Source organism: Trachurus trachurus, assembly GCF_905171665.1.
Source record: "Trachurus trachurus genome assembly, chromosome: 4".
Classification (NCBI taxonomy): Eukaryota; Metazoa; Chordata; class Actinopteri; order Carangiformes; family Carangidae; genus Trachurus; species Trachurus trachurus.
Window position 1 is genome coordinate 10,235,037 of NC_139898.1, and position 16,346 is coordinate 10,251,382.

A 16,346-nucleotide genomic window follows, 5' to 3' on the forward strand; every position below is an offset into this window, starting at 1 on the left:
AAAGGAAAGGAAGGAGAAAGGGAAATCAAATCAAGCAGCTTCACTCTTTTCACTGTTTTGTGATTGCTTATTTCTTTTATTAATAAATAACAAATTGTACATTTTAAATGTTTTTTTTGTTTTTTTTAATTAATCAGAGTTGTAACAGTATAGGCGTAATAAGCTATTCTTCAGCCTATGCCTTTTCGGTCCAAATTTTCTTTTTACGTTTACTTATTGTTTATTCTGAATGATGTTTTTCTTTATTTACTTTTTTCTTTCTGGTTTGTTATTTTCCTTTTAATGACATGTATTGACTGAAATAAACCAAACTAAACTAAACTAAACTAATGTCAGGCTCTTAGGTCACTGTGAAGTCACCACCTTGGAAATCAGTAGAAATGAATAAAGACATATTATGGTTTTGACTTGGATTCGAACCCAGGTTGACTGCGTGAAAGGCAAGCGCGCTACCGATTAAGCCACGGAACAGCACGGCAACAATGATGGCTTAAAAACATGTAATACCATAATCTTATTCAAAAAAGTACTTGAAAACAGGATGATCAATTCATATAAGTTTGAGTAATGAGTGGTGACACGTGCTATGCTGCTGCTATTTTTGTCCTGTTTTCTTTATGTTTGATTGTCTTCTTTTTCCCCCTTTTCTTTTGAGGAGGAAGGAAGTAGGGGAGGAAGAAGGGAAAGGAGAGGAGAAAGGAAGGGAAAGGAAAGGAAGGAGAAAGGGAAATCAAATCAAGCAGCTTCACTCTTTTCACTGTTTTGTGATTGCTTATTTCTTTTATTAATAAATAACAAATTGTACATTTTAAATGTTTTTTTTGTTTTTTTTAATTAATCAGAGTTGTAACAGTATAGGCGTAATAAGCTATTCTTCAGCCTATGCCTTTTTGGTCCAAATTTTCTTTTTACGTTTACTTATTGTTTATTCTGAATGATGTTTTTCTTTATTTACTTTTTTCTTTCTGGTTTGTTATTTTCCTTTTAATGACATGTATTGACTGAAATAAACCAAACTAAACTAAACTAAACTAATGTCAGGCTCTTAGGTCACTGTGAAGTCACCACCTTGGAAATCAGTAGAAATGAATAAAGAAATATTATGGTTTTGACTTGGATTCGAACCCAGGTTGACTGCGTGAAAGGCAAGCGCGCTACCGATTAAGCCACGGAACAGCACGGCAACAATGATGGCTTAAAAACATGTAATACCATAATCTTATTCAAAAAAGTACTTGAAAACAGGATGATCAATTCATATAAGTTTGAGTAATGAGTGGTGACACGTGCTATGCTGCTGCTATTTTTGTCCTGTTTTCTTTATGTTTGATTGTCTTCTTTTTCCCCCTTTTCTTTTGAGGAGGAAGGAAGTAGGGGAGGAAGAAGGGAAAGGAGAGGAGAAAGGAAGGGAAAGGAAAGGAAGGAGAAAGGGAAATCAAATCAAGCAGCTTCACTCTTTTCACTGTTTTGTGATTGCTTATTTCTTTTATTAATAAATAACAAATTGTACATTTTAAATGTTTTTTTTGTTTTTTTTAATTAATCAGAGTTGTAACAGTATAGGCGTAATAAGCTATTCTTCAGCCTATGCCTTTTCGGTCCAAATTTTCTTTTTACGTTTACTTATTGTTTATTCTGAATGATGTTTTTCTTTATTTACTTTTTTCTTTCTGGTTTGTTATTTTCCTTTTAATGACATGTATTGACTGAAATAAACCAAACTAAACTAAACTAAACTAATGTCAGGCTCTTAGGTCACTGTGAAGTCACCACCTTGGAAATCAGTAGAAATGAATAAAGAAATATTATGGTTTTGACTTGGATTCGAACCCAGGTTGACTGCGTGAAAGGCAAGCGCGCTACCGATTAAGCCACGGAACAGCACGGCAACAGTGATGGCTTTTTGTCACCAGGTTGAAACACATAACAACAGTAACCGGGGGCGGGGCTCGACGGACTTTCTGCGTCTGCCCACCACGCTGTGATTGGTTACGGTGAGTTCACGCCCAGTCCTATCTACTACGATGCAAATTCCCTGTCTCAGTCTGTTTTGATACAACTTTGAGCTGGTAGCACGCTAGTTCAATAGTACGAGAGAAACAGTCTTTTCACGGCTTTTTGCTGAGAAAATCTTCAAACCCACTCATCACAGCGTTGACTTCTGTGTACATCTTTGTGACCTACCAGTCATTACCGTAAGTATTTGTTTTGTATTCGATTTATTATCTTAGTATCATGTTGTAGCTATAGTTAGCCGTTAGCTTGCTCAACCAGTAGAGTTAACTTACAGCAGTGCTATTGTTTATGAACAAGTCTGTAGTGTGTTGTTGAAACTGTTTGTCTTTGACCAGCAATAAACATGATTAGAGTTGTGTGTGTGCTTCTGGTAGTATTAAATCATTTCGAAATGCACGTAAGACGTTCATTTCGAACTGGGCATTAGCATGTAGCGTAGTTAGCCGTTAGCATGTTGAAGTAGCAGAGAGGCTCGTGTTTTTCTGAAAGCTGAGAACTGTAATTGCTCTGTGACTGGACCAGAGAAGTAGGTTTTGGTGAGAGCTATGCATTGAAACGGTGGAATATTTATCCTCTTTATTGTTATTGTACTAGTGCCCAGGCCAATGTGTTTTTGTGTGGTCAACTTTGAGCTGGTAGCACGCTAGTCTGGCTATGGTTCTCTGGATCTATTGTGAACAGGCCGTGTGCTGCAGCTGCGGCTGTTGTTGTTGTTGTTGTTGAAGAGTGAAACTGTGGAATATTCCGTACATGTGCAGTAATAGAATGTATCTAAAGTGATTCATGTTATAGTTTTATTAGTTATTGTTGTTATTGTAATTAACAGCAGTATTGTCCAGCAAACATTTCAGCATTTCAGGATTTCTTTTAAGTCAGTCATTTTGTGGCCATTTTGGCCTCTGAAGTTAGTTTGTTGTTATGCTTATAGAGTTTAGAATTTTCCATGTGTGTTAGTGTGACTGTATGAAGCCTGAACTCACTTTGTGTGTGTTGTATATACAGGTAATAGTTTTCTTTTAATTGGGGTAAATTGTTTGTTGTGGAAAGTTTAGGTCAAAGTGAAGTCACAACTTTGACCTTTTGTTGAGCTCATTTAAAATGGATGCCACGGGCCGAGTGGAGGAGGGGTTTTTTCTAAGGTCTGGCACTGTGTGTCGTCACAGCTGAAGTCGGCTCTGACCTCTTTCCATTGTGCTTGGATTAACTTAAATGAACAGCTGTTTTTTAATTCTGTTTATTCTAAGTGGTGTAATCATAGTATTTTTCTACATATATATATATATATTTAAAAATCTTCAAAATCCAAAGTTATTCTATTAAAATATGTAATCTCTTAGCTCTCAATAGCTATTTTCATTTTGTCTCCACTCCTCTCCTTGGCCCTGTAAATGGCATTTGAAATAGGCATGATCGGCCTATTTGATGTGTTGTCAACACAGAAAAAGCTAAACTTACAACATGTCTTCTTTGCAATGTAGCCAAAAAACTATTCATGAACAAAATAAAAATTAGAATGGAAATTACTCTTCAGTACTTATGCTTTCAATATCTGTTGTCATTTTGTCTGTATCTCTATCCTACATTATACAATTGGCATTTACATTTGTCCAAATTTTCTGGTCCAGCCAGCTGGTTGAAAGTGTTTTTATCTAGATTTCTGAAGACCCAATGACTGAGAGAAAGACAGTTTCCTGGTTCAATACTATTTTAAGGATAATAAATGAATCAATTTCAGTATTTACAACTAAACAAATAACTTTTTAAACATAAAACCACAGCTTAAATAGAAACAATTAATAAAATGAATGAATTGGCCCATGCAATATCACTAATATTTAAATTTGGGTATTTAATTATCTGAATTATGAAGCTGATTGATTAGGTGAGGTCAAACTTAGGCAGGAAAATGGTTCAAAAGTCAAAAGGAAGAAACTCTCCATTGAAACACAGCCAGTGGGTTTAATGGGAGCAGGTGGGCTTAAAGGGAACATCAGTGAATTATTGGTTAAAAATCAGAATATTTTTATTATGTGTGAGGTAATGTGAAATCCTTTCTAAATGCATGTCTTAATCTACACATGTGTAATAACTGGGTCTTTATACTTTTAGATGCCCCGTGGCAAGGCCTACCGTCGTGCCGAGGCTGCTAGGTTCCGGCAGCAGTCTCGGCGGCAGGATGCGACTTTCCTGCCAGCCCTCCCCGCCTTCAGTGCCAGTAAGTATTCTTCCATATATTTCCCTAAACCATTCTCTGTATATGTTTCTGTATGCATGAGCTGAAATGTTGTACGTTTTTTCATCAACAGTCCCCGGCACTGGCTGGCGCCGGAAGTCTCTGCAGTGGCCCCTTTCTCCGCGCACCGGGAAGCAGCTGAAGGTGGCCATTCCTGCAAAAGTCCCCGATAAGAAGGTATGTACTATTCAGAAATCATGATGAATGCTGATAATAAGTGTCATTGTGAGTGTACATCCTTTAAGACGTGTTTTTTTCCTTTTCTCCCAGCTTGTTGTTTTTGTCGGGGCATCCCATCTACGCCCCATCGTGGATGGATTCGTGCCAATGGAAGCGGACGGCTACACCTTCGGTTTCCTGTCTGTGCCGGGGGCGTGCGCGGACCTGCTCAGGATGGAGGTAAATCATGTTGTCCACACTTGTCCTCATATCCCTGATGCTGTTTGTGTTCTTGCCCCCAGCAACAACCTGAACCAGACCCCGGACCGAGCAGCTGCAGCGTTTGACCGGTACCTGCGCGCTGTCATGGAAGCCTGGCGGACTGCAGAGGTAGGTCATTGATGTATTTGTTGAACATGAAATTATATGTACTGTGACTATCGATTTGTAACTGACCGTTATGACATTTTGTGTAGGTTTTCGTCGTGGACCATGTCCCTCGTCTGTCTGTGGAGGGGTTTGTCCAGGAGTCCCACAGACAGAACTTCCAGCGCATCGCAGGACAGCACCGTATGTTTGAAAATATCAATGCATGGGTTTAGGCACTTATGATTTATCAGAAGTATCTATTTCAGCTATAATTGAGGCAATGCTCCTTTATTGTTTGTGTTATGAAAGTTGACCGTGGACTGTGCGTTGAGTTTTTCAGTAATCCGTGGGTTTTCCTTGTTTTTGTTGTCTTTAGGTTTGCGGTTCTACTGCCACGCGGAACGCTTCCCACCGAGGCAACGGCAGCTCTGGGCTGTCGATGGTGTAAGTGAAAATTGTACTTTGAATCTCAGAAATGCTTATTTAGACAACACAGTATGATTGACAGTAAATGTCATCTTGTTCAACATTACTGTATTGTAATCTTTATTTGTTCCTCTTCATAGACGCACCTCAGTGACGACGCGGGGATGCCTATCCTCGTGGAGTCGCTGGTGGCTGCCACCAAGCAGCACCTGGAGCGGCCTGCGCCTCCGCCACCTCCGCCACCCGTCGTCTTTCCGGTGTCCCCCAGGCCCAGGCCCATTCCCACGTGGACCGGTCGGGAGGTCGCGCCGGAGGAGGTCCCAGCCCCACCTCCACCCACCCTTCCCAGGGACGAGGACGCCTGGACGACCGTGCCAGGCAGGAAGGTAAGAAGACGAACTTTGTCTACATATGGTCATGAACTGAGAAATGAAGGTTTTTCTGTATCCTAATGTCTTTTCTGTTTTGTCGTTGTAGCACCGTTGCTCTCGGGAGAGGAGGGTTCCTCGAGTGGTATGTTGTCATTTTATTTAACTGTGATCTTGACAGTGACATTCTATTCCGTAACAAAACGATAAGTGTGACAAAAAATCTTTATGTCTTTCATACAGCGTCTTCTTCCCCTGAACCCTTTCTGGCTGCCGCCTGGGATGTTGCCTGACACGGACGACGCTGGTCCTTCGGCCGAGGACGCTGTTTCCACGGGCGAGCAGGTATTTATAGAACAAGAAACTTCTAATAGTTCAGATATTCTTTTTGTCCACTGTTTTGACACTATGTTTCTGTCACTTTAGCCGCCGCCTGTGGGACCTCGTACTCGACCTGTCCCCAAGAAGCCCAGACGTGCTAGGAAGAAGGTATGTCGTGTTTAAATCCTGAAGGAGATGTGTTCATGTATTATTGTGATGGACAGAAAGTCATTGTGAATGATGTATAACTGCAAAATCTGGATCAGATTTACTTGAATATGTAGATTTAATGGGATGTCTTTCCTTTCTTATTCTTTCTAGGTCGTGACCTCAACTCCCACGTTGACTGTCCGTCCTGAAGCCCAGGCCGTGGACCAGAAGGCAAGTAGAGTTATTGAATGGTCTTTGTAATTGTGTTTGTTGTTGTGGCAAATTTAACACCATCTTTATTATAGCCAGCATGACTTTTCTTCCACAGGTATTAATGTTTTCATGTTTCTTCTTTTGCAGGTGGAGGCGACACCCGACCCTGTGTCGACCTGTGATGTGCCAGGGACCGCTCCTACTCCCAGTGTCGCTGCCCTTCCTGCTGCTGTCCCTCCCAGCCCTGAGCCCGTCCAACCTGTTCCCCAGGATGCGACGGTGGTCCGGGAAACCCAGCGAGCAACTGAAGGGGACACACCAGAAGCTACTAAAGGTCAGAGTATTCCCACTGTGCCTTGTTGTTCATTGATGAAGGGAGGGTCTCCAGCATCAGGGACAGAGTGTCTTTTTCCAAAACACGAATATGATGTCCATGATTACGTGTCATGCTGTGTTGTCGCGGCAATTAAACATAGCATCGCTCCGGTTTGTACGTGGCGTGGCGATGATCTTGATTTTGTTCGCGAACAGGGGTTAACTTTGGGGACTTGGCTGGGGGGGGTGAGGAGGCAGTTTGATGTGTGTGGTCATCAGTGGAACGTGGATTTGGGGGAGCCAGAGTATAGGAGCATCAGGGATGTGATTGAGTTGAAGGAGAAGTTGAGGCAGCAGTTGTCAGGGGATGGCATGTGTGTGTTGGGGCTCAACACAGCAGCAGTGTTGGTCATGCAGCACAAGGACTTCTTTGTTGTCGTGGATTGTGGGGCACGTTCCGAAGAGGGAAAGAGGTCCTATCCAGGCAGATCTAGGGTCGTTTTCAACACCACCTTTGATGACCTGGTGGGACACATCATTGCTCTGGGCCAGTCTTTGTTTACAGAGTTTTTTTCTGTCAGTAGCATCTCTGTGGAGCAGTGTGTTGAGGGAGAGACCAGTAATGTTTCTGTGGTTATTGAACCAGTTGTGGCAACTCAGTCTGAGGGAGAGAGCGGCAGTGTGGAGGAGTGTGTTGATGAGGGACAGAGCATTTCTGTGGAGCAGTGTGTTGATGAGGGAGAGAGCAGCAGTGTTTCAGTAGCGATTGATCCAGTTGTTACAAGTCAGTCCCAGGGTCGCGCTTCTGTTAGAGGAAGTTTCCATCAAGGCGACCAGAGCAAGTTTGCATATCACGGTCGTCAGTGTATGGCCATTGGTTTGGTTGCTTTAGTGAGACACACCAAAGACAGCGTCTTTGAGTGGCAGTCTGACACACTGGACGAGGTAGTGTTCGCAGGTGATAAACTGTACACATCCATGTGGGAAGGCAATCAGATCGCAGATCCATCTGGATTCCCTGCTGTTACAGAGTTGCCTAAGCAGTATGGTTTTGTTGATTTTGAGTATGATGTGAAACCTGTATATGGATTTGGGGCCTCCTCTCCAAGTGTGCGTATTTCACCTGAGCACATCTCTCTGTTTGACGGTCTCCGTCAGAGGTGTACACAAGACAAGCCCTGCTTGGTTACAATGGGTGGGGCTACATGTGCTGTCATTTGTAGTAAAGATGGTGAGTATGCTGTGGTTGACTCCCACGCTCGCGATGTTTATGGGATGGTCCATGGTAAAGGACGGAGTGTTGTAGTCTATTTTAGTTCTGTACAGGATCTGTTTAAGCACTTTAGCAAATTTGCAGGTAGTCGGACATCTCCCAAACAGTTTGAGATCTGTGGTGTTAAAGTGAAACCCTCAACTGTGTCATTGAGTGCTGGTGCAGCTGCTGAGTGTATAGAGCGACAGGTTACTGCTCCTGCTACTGTCACACCAGTGGTGAGTGCTGGTGCAGCTGTTGATTGTGTAGAGGAACAGGTTACTGTGACACCAGTGGTCCGTGCAGCCACTAACATACGCGAGAAACGTAAATGCACACAGACAGCTGTTACATGTGGAGAGGGACAGGTTACCCCTCTTGTCACACCAGTGGTCCGTGCAGCCACTAACCAACGTGAAAAACGTAAATGCACACAGAGACATGGCACTTCCAAGAAAGCAAAGAGTTTTGATAATGATGTCAATTCAGATGTTGTGTTTGTTGGGGATGTAGCATGTAAAAACTTAGAATTCCGTCCCCTTTCTAAAGATGTTGCTTTTGCTTTGTGTAAGCAGACTAACATAGAATCAGAGAGAGTAGATGTCACCTCTTCTGCTGTTGGTCCTTTAGGAATTCCTTGTATGACAGAGAAGATTGTGGGTGATGGAAACTGCTTCTTTAGGGCCATTAGCCAGGCCATTAGTGGTACACAGAAATACCATAAGAAGATTAGAAATGCAGCTGTGAAGCAGTTACAAAGCAATCCTGTTGCCTATCAGAGTCTTCTGAGAAGCGAGTATCCTTCAATATCAGAATACATCAAGATGTCAAGGATGTCCTATGTTGGTAGTTGGGCCACTGAGTTAGAGATTCAAGCCACAGCTGATTATTTAGGTGTTAGTGTTTTCACCTATTATAATGATCGCTGGCTTGAATATAGCTGTCAAAATGGGAAGTTGTCAAATGAAGCTGTGTATTTACATAATGTTAATGCTAATCATTATGAAACAGTTGTCTGTGTTCAGCAGCCTGATACACAGAACTGCTATGGTTACTGTAAAGTCAACACACCGGTTTCTGGTGGCTATAACTTGCGATGTCATAGTAAAGATGAAAGTGATGTTTCTGATGAAAGCACCTTTAATCCACTTAGTTCTAGGTCATTGATTTACTCCAAGAAGAAAAATAGCATGCAGCATAAAAGAAAATATCAACAAAACATCTTGCATAAATTAAAATTAAAGTCATCCAGCATTTCTAAGTACAAAGAAAACATCTTGCATAAATTAAAATTAAAGGCATCCAGCATTTCTAAGTACAAAGAAAACATCTTGCATAAATTAAAATTAAAGGCATCCAGCATTTCTAAGTACAAAGAAAACATCTTGCATAAATTAAAATTAAAGGCATCCAGCATTTCAAAGTACAAAGAAAAAATGGAGCATAAATTAAAATTAAAGTCATCCAGCATTTCTAAGTACAAAGAAAATATTGAGCATAGATTAAAATTAAAGGCATCCAGCATTTCTAAGTACAAAGAAAATATTGAGCATAGATTAAAATTAAAGACATCCAGCATTTCTAAGTACAAAGAAAATATTGAGCATAGATTAAAATTAAAGGCATCCAGCATTTCTAAGTACAAAGAAAATATTGAGCATAGATTAAAAGTGAAATCATTTAGTGTTTTGAAGTACAAGTCTAATCTTGTACACAAGAGTACTGTAATGCAAAAGAGTAGAACTACATATCAACTGAATACAATTCTAAGAAACAAAATAAAGGCTGCAAGCATCAGGAAGTATCATCAAAATCCTGATCACAAAAAGCATGTTATAGCAGATGTTAGATTGAAAAGGCAGGTTAAGAAAGAGAAGACAGGACAGTTTGACTTTGTTATGCAGCAGTTTTTAGAGGAAGTTTCCGTAGGACCAGAACATGTCTGTGGAGTGTGTTTCCGCTTGCTTTTCAGGCACCAGGTTCTCAACTGTAAAATAGATGATTATAACAAAACACAGACAGTTTCCTCAATAGCAACAAACTGCATAGCCGAGGACTACTTGCATAAGTGTAATGAGTTTTGTGTTGTGCCATGTCAGGTGTTAGACACTGCTCGGGGTAAATTGTGGATTTGTTACACTTGTCACTATAAGATTAACAGAGGTGAGATGCCACCTGAGTGTTCTCAGAACAATCTAACAGTTCAGGCTGTCCCTCCTGAGCTGGCCTGTTTGAATAGTTTAGAGCAACATTTGGTTGCTCTCCATATTCCATTTATGAAGATGCTAGCTTTGCCTAAAGGGGGTCAAAATGGAGTACATGGTCCAGTGACCTGTGTTCCAGCCAACATTGTACAGACCAGTAACCTGTTACCCCGTTCCAATATGGAGGGGTCTTTGTTGGCAGTGAAGTTAAAGCGTAAGTTGACCTATAAAGGTCACTATGAGTATCAGTTTGTTGACACTCTCCGCATTAGACAGGCCTTGCAGTATTTAAAACAGACCAATAGCCTTTATAAGGACATTGTGTTTAATGAAGCGTGGTTAAATGAGTTTTGTCAGGAACAGGAAGCTGAAGTTCCTTTAACATCACAGAATGATGACAGCGCTGATGCTAATGTTCCTGCAGCATCACAGACTGTTGACAGTGCTGATGCTAACGTTCCTGCAGCATCACAGGCTGTTGACAGTGCTGATGCTAACGTTTCTTTAGTATCACAGACTGTTGACAGTGCTGATGCTAACGTTTCTTTAGTATCACAGACTGTTGATAGTGCTGATGCTAACGTTTCTTTAGTATCACAGACTGTTGACAGTGCTGATGCTAACGTTTCTTTAGTATCACAGACTGTTGATAGTGCTGATGCTAACGTTCCTTTAGCATCACAGACTGTTGACAGTGCTGGTGGTAACGTTCCTGCAGCATCACAGACTGTAAACAGACCTGATGCTAATGATGATGCTGCTGCAGCTGAGGAGGAGGAGCTTCTGCACGATAGACAGTCACATGGCATGTTTCAGGACACCTGTCTAATGCCTGTTGATATTGGTCAGGAGGTTCTTGACCAATATTTTGATGATATTTTGAATGTAGCACCAGCAGAAGGCAACAATCCTGTGAAGCTGCTTTCTGATATTACTAATGAAGCAAAGTGTTTTCCAGTGTTGTTTCCAAGGGCCAGAAACACTTACCACGAGCATCGCCAGTATCGGCTGACTTTGTCACGATACTTTAATAATCGCATTTTACACGCAGATGGCAGGTTTGCAAATAATCTTGAATACATATTTTTTGCTCAGTATATGTCAGAGGTTGAACAGGTTGTGTCAAATGTGTCAATTGCATTACGTAAAAGTAAAGGGGGTGAGAGGTCGTATAAGGTGTCAGATATTCTGAATAATGAGGAGAATTTCAAGAAGATGCTGGAGTATGATGATGGTTACCGTTTTCTTCGACCTATTAGAGGCACTCCAGCTTTCTGGCAGGGAGCCCAGCGTGACCTCCTGGCCTGTGTGCGTCAGCTGGGCATTCCAACCTGGTTTTGTTCATTTAGTTCTGCAGATATGCGTTGGGGCAATCTGCTCTCTACTATTCTGAAGCAGGAAGGACGAACAGCCACTGTAGAAGATTTAGAGTGGGCTGATAAGTGTGATTTGTTGAGACGCAATCCTGTCACAGCTGCTCGCATGTTTGATTATAGATGGCATTGTTTCCTCAGGAACGTGCTCATGTCACCATCTCAACCGATTGGTAAGATTATAGATTACTTTTACAGGGTGGAGTTTCAGCAGAGAGGTTCTCCTCATGTCCATTGTCTATTCTGGATAGAGAATGCTCCGCTGATAGACAGAAACACTGATGAGGAGGTCGTTCAGTTCATTGACAAATATGTAACATGTGAACTCCCATCATCAGATGAGGAGCTGCTGGACATTGTTACTACTGTTCAGAGACATTCGAAACGACATGCCAAGACATGTAAAAAGAAAAACACTGTGTGTCGTTTCAATTTCCCAAGGCCCGTGTCAGCTAGGACTTTCATTAGCCGGCGACCTGATGAAACAGTGCCACCGTGCACTTGTCCTGTTGACCCAGCTCATCCTGGTAGACTGTGTCCATGTCTCGCACGTTTAGCTGAACTTAAAAAGAAGAAGAAAGAATGGGCCAACAGGGTTCTGACATCCATTAAGATGGCTTTGTCAGATGAAAACAGAAGTTTTGATAGTGTGCAGCAGCTGTTTCAGGCCTTGAATATTACTCAGGAGGCGTTTGAGGAATGTGTAAGAGTGCTTGAACGGCGCACTCAGGTGGTTTTGAAAAGACAGGTCGATGAAACGTGGATTAACCACTACAACAAGTCTTTATTAAAATGTTGGAATGCGAATTTAGATATCCAATTTGTAGTGGACGCGTATGCCTGTGTAGTATACATTATTTCCTATATTTCCAAGGCAGAGCGGGAAATGGGATTAATGTTAGGCAATGCACATAGGGAGGCCTCTAAAGAAGGTAATCGTAGTGCAAAAGATGCTCTTAAGAATTTAGGCAGTGTTTACCTTCACCATAGAGATGTGTCTGCCCAGGAGGCTGTTTACAGGCTTACTAATATGCATCTTAAAGAGTGCTCCAGGAAAGTCATGTTCATTCCCACAGGGGAAAGTACAGTTAGAATGAGTTTGCCTTTAAGTGTGTTAAAACATAAGGCATCATCTGCGTCATCATCTGATCTTAGTGACGAAGACATGTGGATGACCAGTTTAAATGATCGGTACAGGAACAGGCCTAATGATGATGTGTTTAGTGATATGTGTTTGGCTTTGTTTGCGTCTGAGTATCGCGTTCTCACCAAAAATGAGAAATGTAAAGGGGCAATTAAATTAAATGGGAATTTTGGTTCTGTAGCCAAGAGAACTCGGACAAAGCCAGCTGTAGTTCGCTATGCTCGCTTCTCTGAGACCAAGAGTCCAGAGTTGTTCCACCAAAGCATCTTACAGTTGTTCCTGCCACATCGTTCAGATTCCCAGCTTAAACCCACTAACCATGTAACTTTTAAAGATTTTTACGAGAATGGTAATGTCAGGTTTAGTGATGGGGCCAGGCATTCTGTGAGGTCAGTTGTTGATGTAAATAGACGTAGATTTGAGATAGAAGCAGATAAGATAGAGAATGCTCAGAAACAGTTAGATGATCAGGGTGTTTTTGAGGATGCCTGGGCTGAGCTGTGTCCAGAAGCGGAGCTGGAACGGTTAGAGTGCGTGCAGGAACTTCAGGACAATCCACAGCTAGGGGATGACCCGCCAGAAAACATTCCAGATTTAGCTGTTACCAGGCAACAGGTTTCTCATTTAGAGAAGAGGAATGTCATGAGCAGAAGCGAGGGCTTGACATTGATTCGATCACTAAATGAGACACAGTTGTCTGTATTTTATCAGGTCCGTCAGTGGTGCTTGGATAAGGTCAGAGGGGAAAAGCCAGAGCCTCTTCATGTGTTTATTACAGGTGGTGCTGGGACAGGGAAGAGCCATTTAATCAGAGCTATTCAGTATGGGGCAGGGAGACTTTTGTCTACTGTTAGCCGTCATCCTGATAGCACGTGTGTGTTACTATGTGCTCCAACAGGCATTGCTGCATACAATTTGAATGCAGCAACGATACACACCACATTTAGCATTGGGAAGGATGTGCGCTTGCCGTACAGTCCTTTGGGTGAAGAGAAGCTCAATTCATTGCGAGCTAAGTTAGGTGATCTGCAGATTGTGATTATTGATGAGATTTCCATGGTAGATCACAACCTTCTAGCTTACATCCATGGACGGTTGAGGCAGATAAAACAAACAGGTGACTTTTCACCGTTTGGGAATGTGTGTGTGCTGGCTGTTGGAGACTTTTATCAGCTGCCTCCTGTTAGAGGGAAATCGTTGTATAATGATGATGTGACTGTGAACCTTTGGTCCAGTTTATTTAAGGTTGTGGAGTTGACAACGGTTGTAAGGCAGAAGGAAAAAGCATTTGCAGATATGTTGAACAGGCTCAGAACTCGTCCTAAAGAGACACCATTGGAGGACAAGGATGTTGATATGTTGAAACAGCGTGTAACAGGTGAAGAAAGCTCAGCCTTGCACATATATGCAACAAATAACCAAGTTAACCTGCACAATCATTTCCAGCTGGTTAATGTATGTACTGAGTGGGAAGAGATCCATGCCCAGGACTTTGAGAACAGCAAAAAAACCGGGAAGTTGGAATTGATGAGCGGTCATCACAGCAGAGCATCCAACACATGTTTGGATCAGGTGTTAAACTTAGGTGAAGGTGCTCGTGTGATGTTGATAAAAAATGTGGATATCAATGATGGGCTTGTGAATGGGGTATGTGGCACAGTCACTGATATAGTTCATCAGCCTGACAGTAGGTTTCCTCAGGTTGTTTTTGTCAAGTTTGATGATGATAATGTTGGTGCCCAGAGGAGGAAGAACAGTGCACATACCCCACCAGTGGTAGCTGGCTCAACAGGCATCAAACCTGAAGAGGAAAGAGCCACTGGGAAAGGTGGGATGCGCCGGCAATTTCCATTGAAACTTGCCTGGGCGTGTACTGCACACAAAACACAGGGACTGACTGTCGACAAGGCAGTGGTCTCTCTAGAGAGGATATTTGCTCCAGGACAGGCTTATGTAGCTTTGAGTCGTGTTAGGACTATCGATGGGTTGATCATTACAGATTTTAAAGAGAAGGTCATTTTCTGCAACGCCAAAATAAAGGATGCACTTCGAAGCATGCCAAAGTTTTTAAGTGACAACATAGCCCGGCCTAACATGGAGTCAAATGCTTTCTCTGTGTTTTTGATGAATGTGCAGGGTTTATCTGGACATGTTGCAGATTTAGCATCATGTACTCAGCACTTGCAGCTTAACTGTATTGCTGTGACAGAAACATGGCTGTCTGCACATTCTTTACTAGAATCAGTCCAGATAGATGGTTTTGGTTTCCACAGTCGTCCCCGAAGTCTGTCGTACACTAGCAGTAATCCACTGCAGGGGCAGCAACATGGCGGTGTGGGTCTGTACTGTAGGAATAGTTTAGTGTGTGAACTTCAGGTACCAGACGTGGACCTGGAATGTTTGGTTTGTGCCTGTGATGATGTGAAAATAGTGATAGCTGTGATTTATCGACCGCCATTATATCCTATGCCTTTGTTTAAAGCAAATCTCAGCAAGTTGCTAAAGAAATTGGATTCCTTCAGTAGAACTATTGCCGTTATAGGGGACTTTAATGATAATATTTCCCCATCTTCATCTGAAGATGTGTCACCATCTTCATCTGTTTGTCGTTTTATGGCAGAGAACGGTTTTGTGCAACGTGTGAAACAACCGACAACAGAGAGAGGCACACTCATTGACCATGTGTACATCAAAACATCAATTTATGATGTACAGGCAGTAGTGTTGCCAATTTATTTTAGTGACCATGAAGGAATTCTCTGTTCTTTCAGCAAGACCTAGTTGAGTAATGTAGTATGAAATGTGTAATGTAGCTATAGTAATATATTTTATATGAATTTGTTAGTTGTTGTAATTTCAAATGTGTAATTATATATCAATTTAATATAATAACGCTAAAGTAAGAAACATATATTGCCTTATGAATTATATGAACATGTATTAAATGTTAAACATGTATTAATCTGTGTTCAGTGTATGAATTTGTGTTTCCTTGCTGGCCCTCTGTATGTTCTGTGTTCCAGGTGGTTCCAGCCATTTACTTCAGGCATCTTCTACATGGACTGCAGAGGCCAAGCCCTCTTTTGTATTGTGTTTTCTTTCTAGGTGTACAAATGTAGTATATATGGATATGTTTGTGTTGAATTCTGTAGTTGTTATATGTAATCTCTGTAAATACACTGTGAATCATGATTGTAATGTGTAGTATTTAAGTTCTGTAATTCTGTGTAATATAGTGTTTATGAATGTATTAAAATGTAGTTTTAAGTTTTTGATAGTGATGCTAATATATGAACATGTATTATAATAGTTGATTGTATGAAATATGCTCTGTCTGTCTGTCTGTCTGTCTGTCTGTGTGTGTCTCTCTGTGTGTCTCTCTGTGTGTGTCTCTCTCTCTCTCTCTCTCTCTCTCTCTCTCTCTCTCTCTCTCTCTCTCTCTCTCTCTCTCTCTCTCTCTCTCTCTCTGATGACGACACACTAGTTATGCTGGAGGTTTTTACCTGTTAAAAGGATGTTTTTCCTCTCCACTGTTGCTGAAGTTAGAACAATTGAGTGTCTAATAGTTCAAAAATAAAAACTGAATTATAAAGACACAATACCTTCTTGCCTTTTTATTTTCAGTTTGCCATGTGTTGTATGTACTAATGTTTTGTTGCCATAATAAACTACAGCTGCATCTACTCAACTGGGTTCTAATGAGTCATAATTCAACAGTAACTGTAGTGTACACAGACACCACCACACATAAGTATGAGATTTAGTAAAACAATATCCATAATGTTTGCAGCAAACCATGAAGA

At 41.5% G+C, this 16,346-nt stretch overlaps 1 protein-coding gene across 1 annotated transcript; it reads left to right on the top strand.

Annotated features, from left to right (window-relative positions):
- The first annotated feature begins 2,055 nt into the window (after positions 1 to 2,055).
- LOC310984437 (uncharacterized protein) lies at positions 2,056 to 16,133 on the top strand. The gene is made up of 13 exons (XM_083969653.1): positions 2,056 to 2,195; positions 4,126 to 4,231; positions 4,323 to 4,426; positions 4,520 to 4,798; positions 4,885 to 4,978; positions 5,154 to 5,221; positions 5,344 to 5,589; positions 5,681 to 5,716; positions 5,815 to 5,916; positions 5,998 to 6,060; positions 6,214 to 6,273; positions 6,403 to 6,589; positions 15,567 to 16,133. The coding sequence occupies exons 2-13, from the start codon at positions 4,126 to 4,128 to the stop codon at positions 15,746 to 15,748; spliced, it is 1,527 nt and encodes a 508-aa protein (XP_083825779.1). The 5' UTR covers positions 2,056 to 2,195; the 3' UTR covers positions 15,749 to 16,133.
- Positions 16,134 to 16,346: the final 213 nt, after the last annotated feature.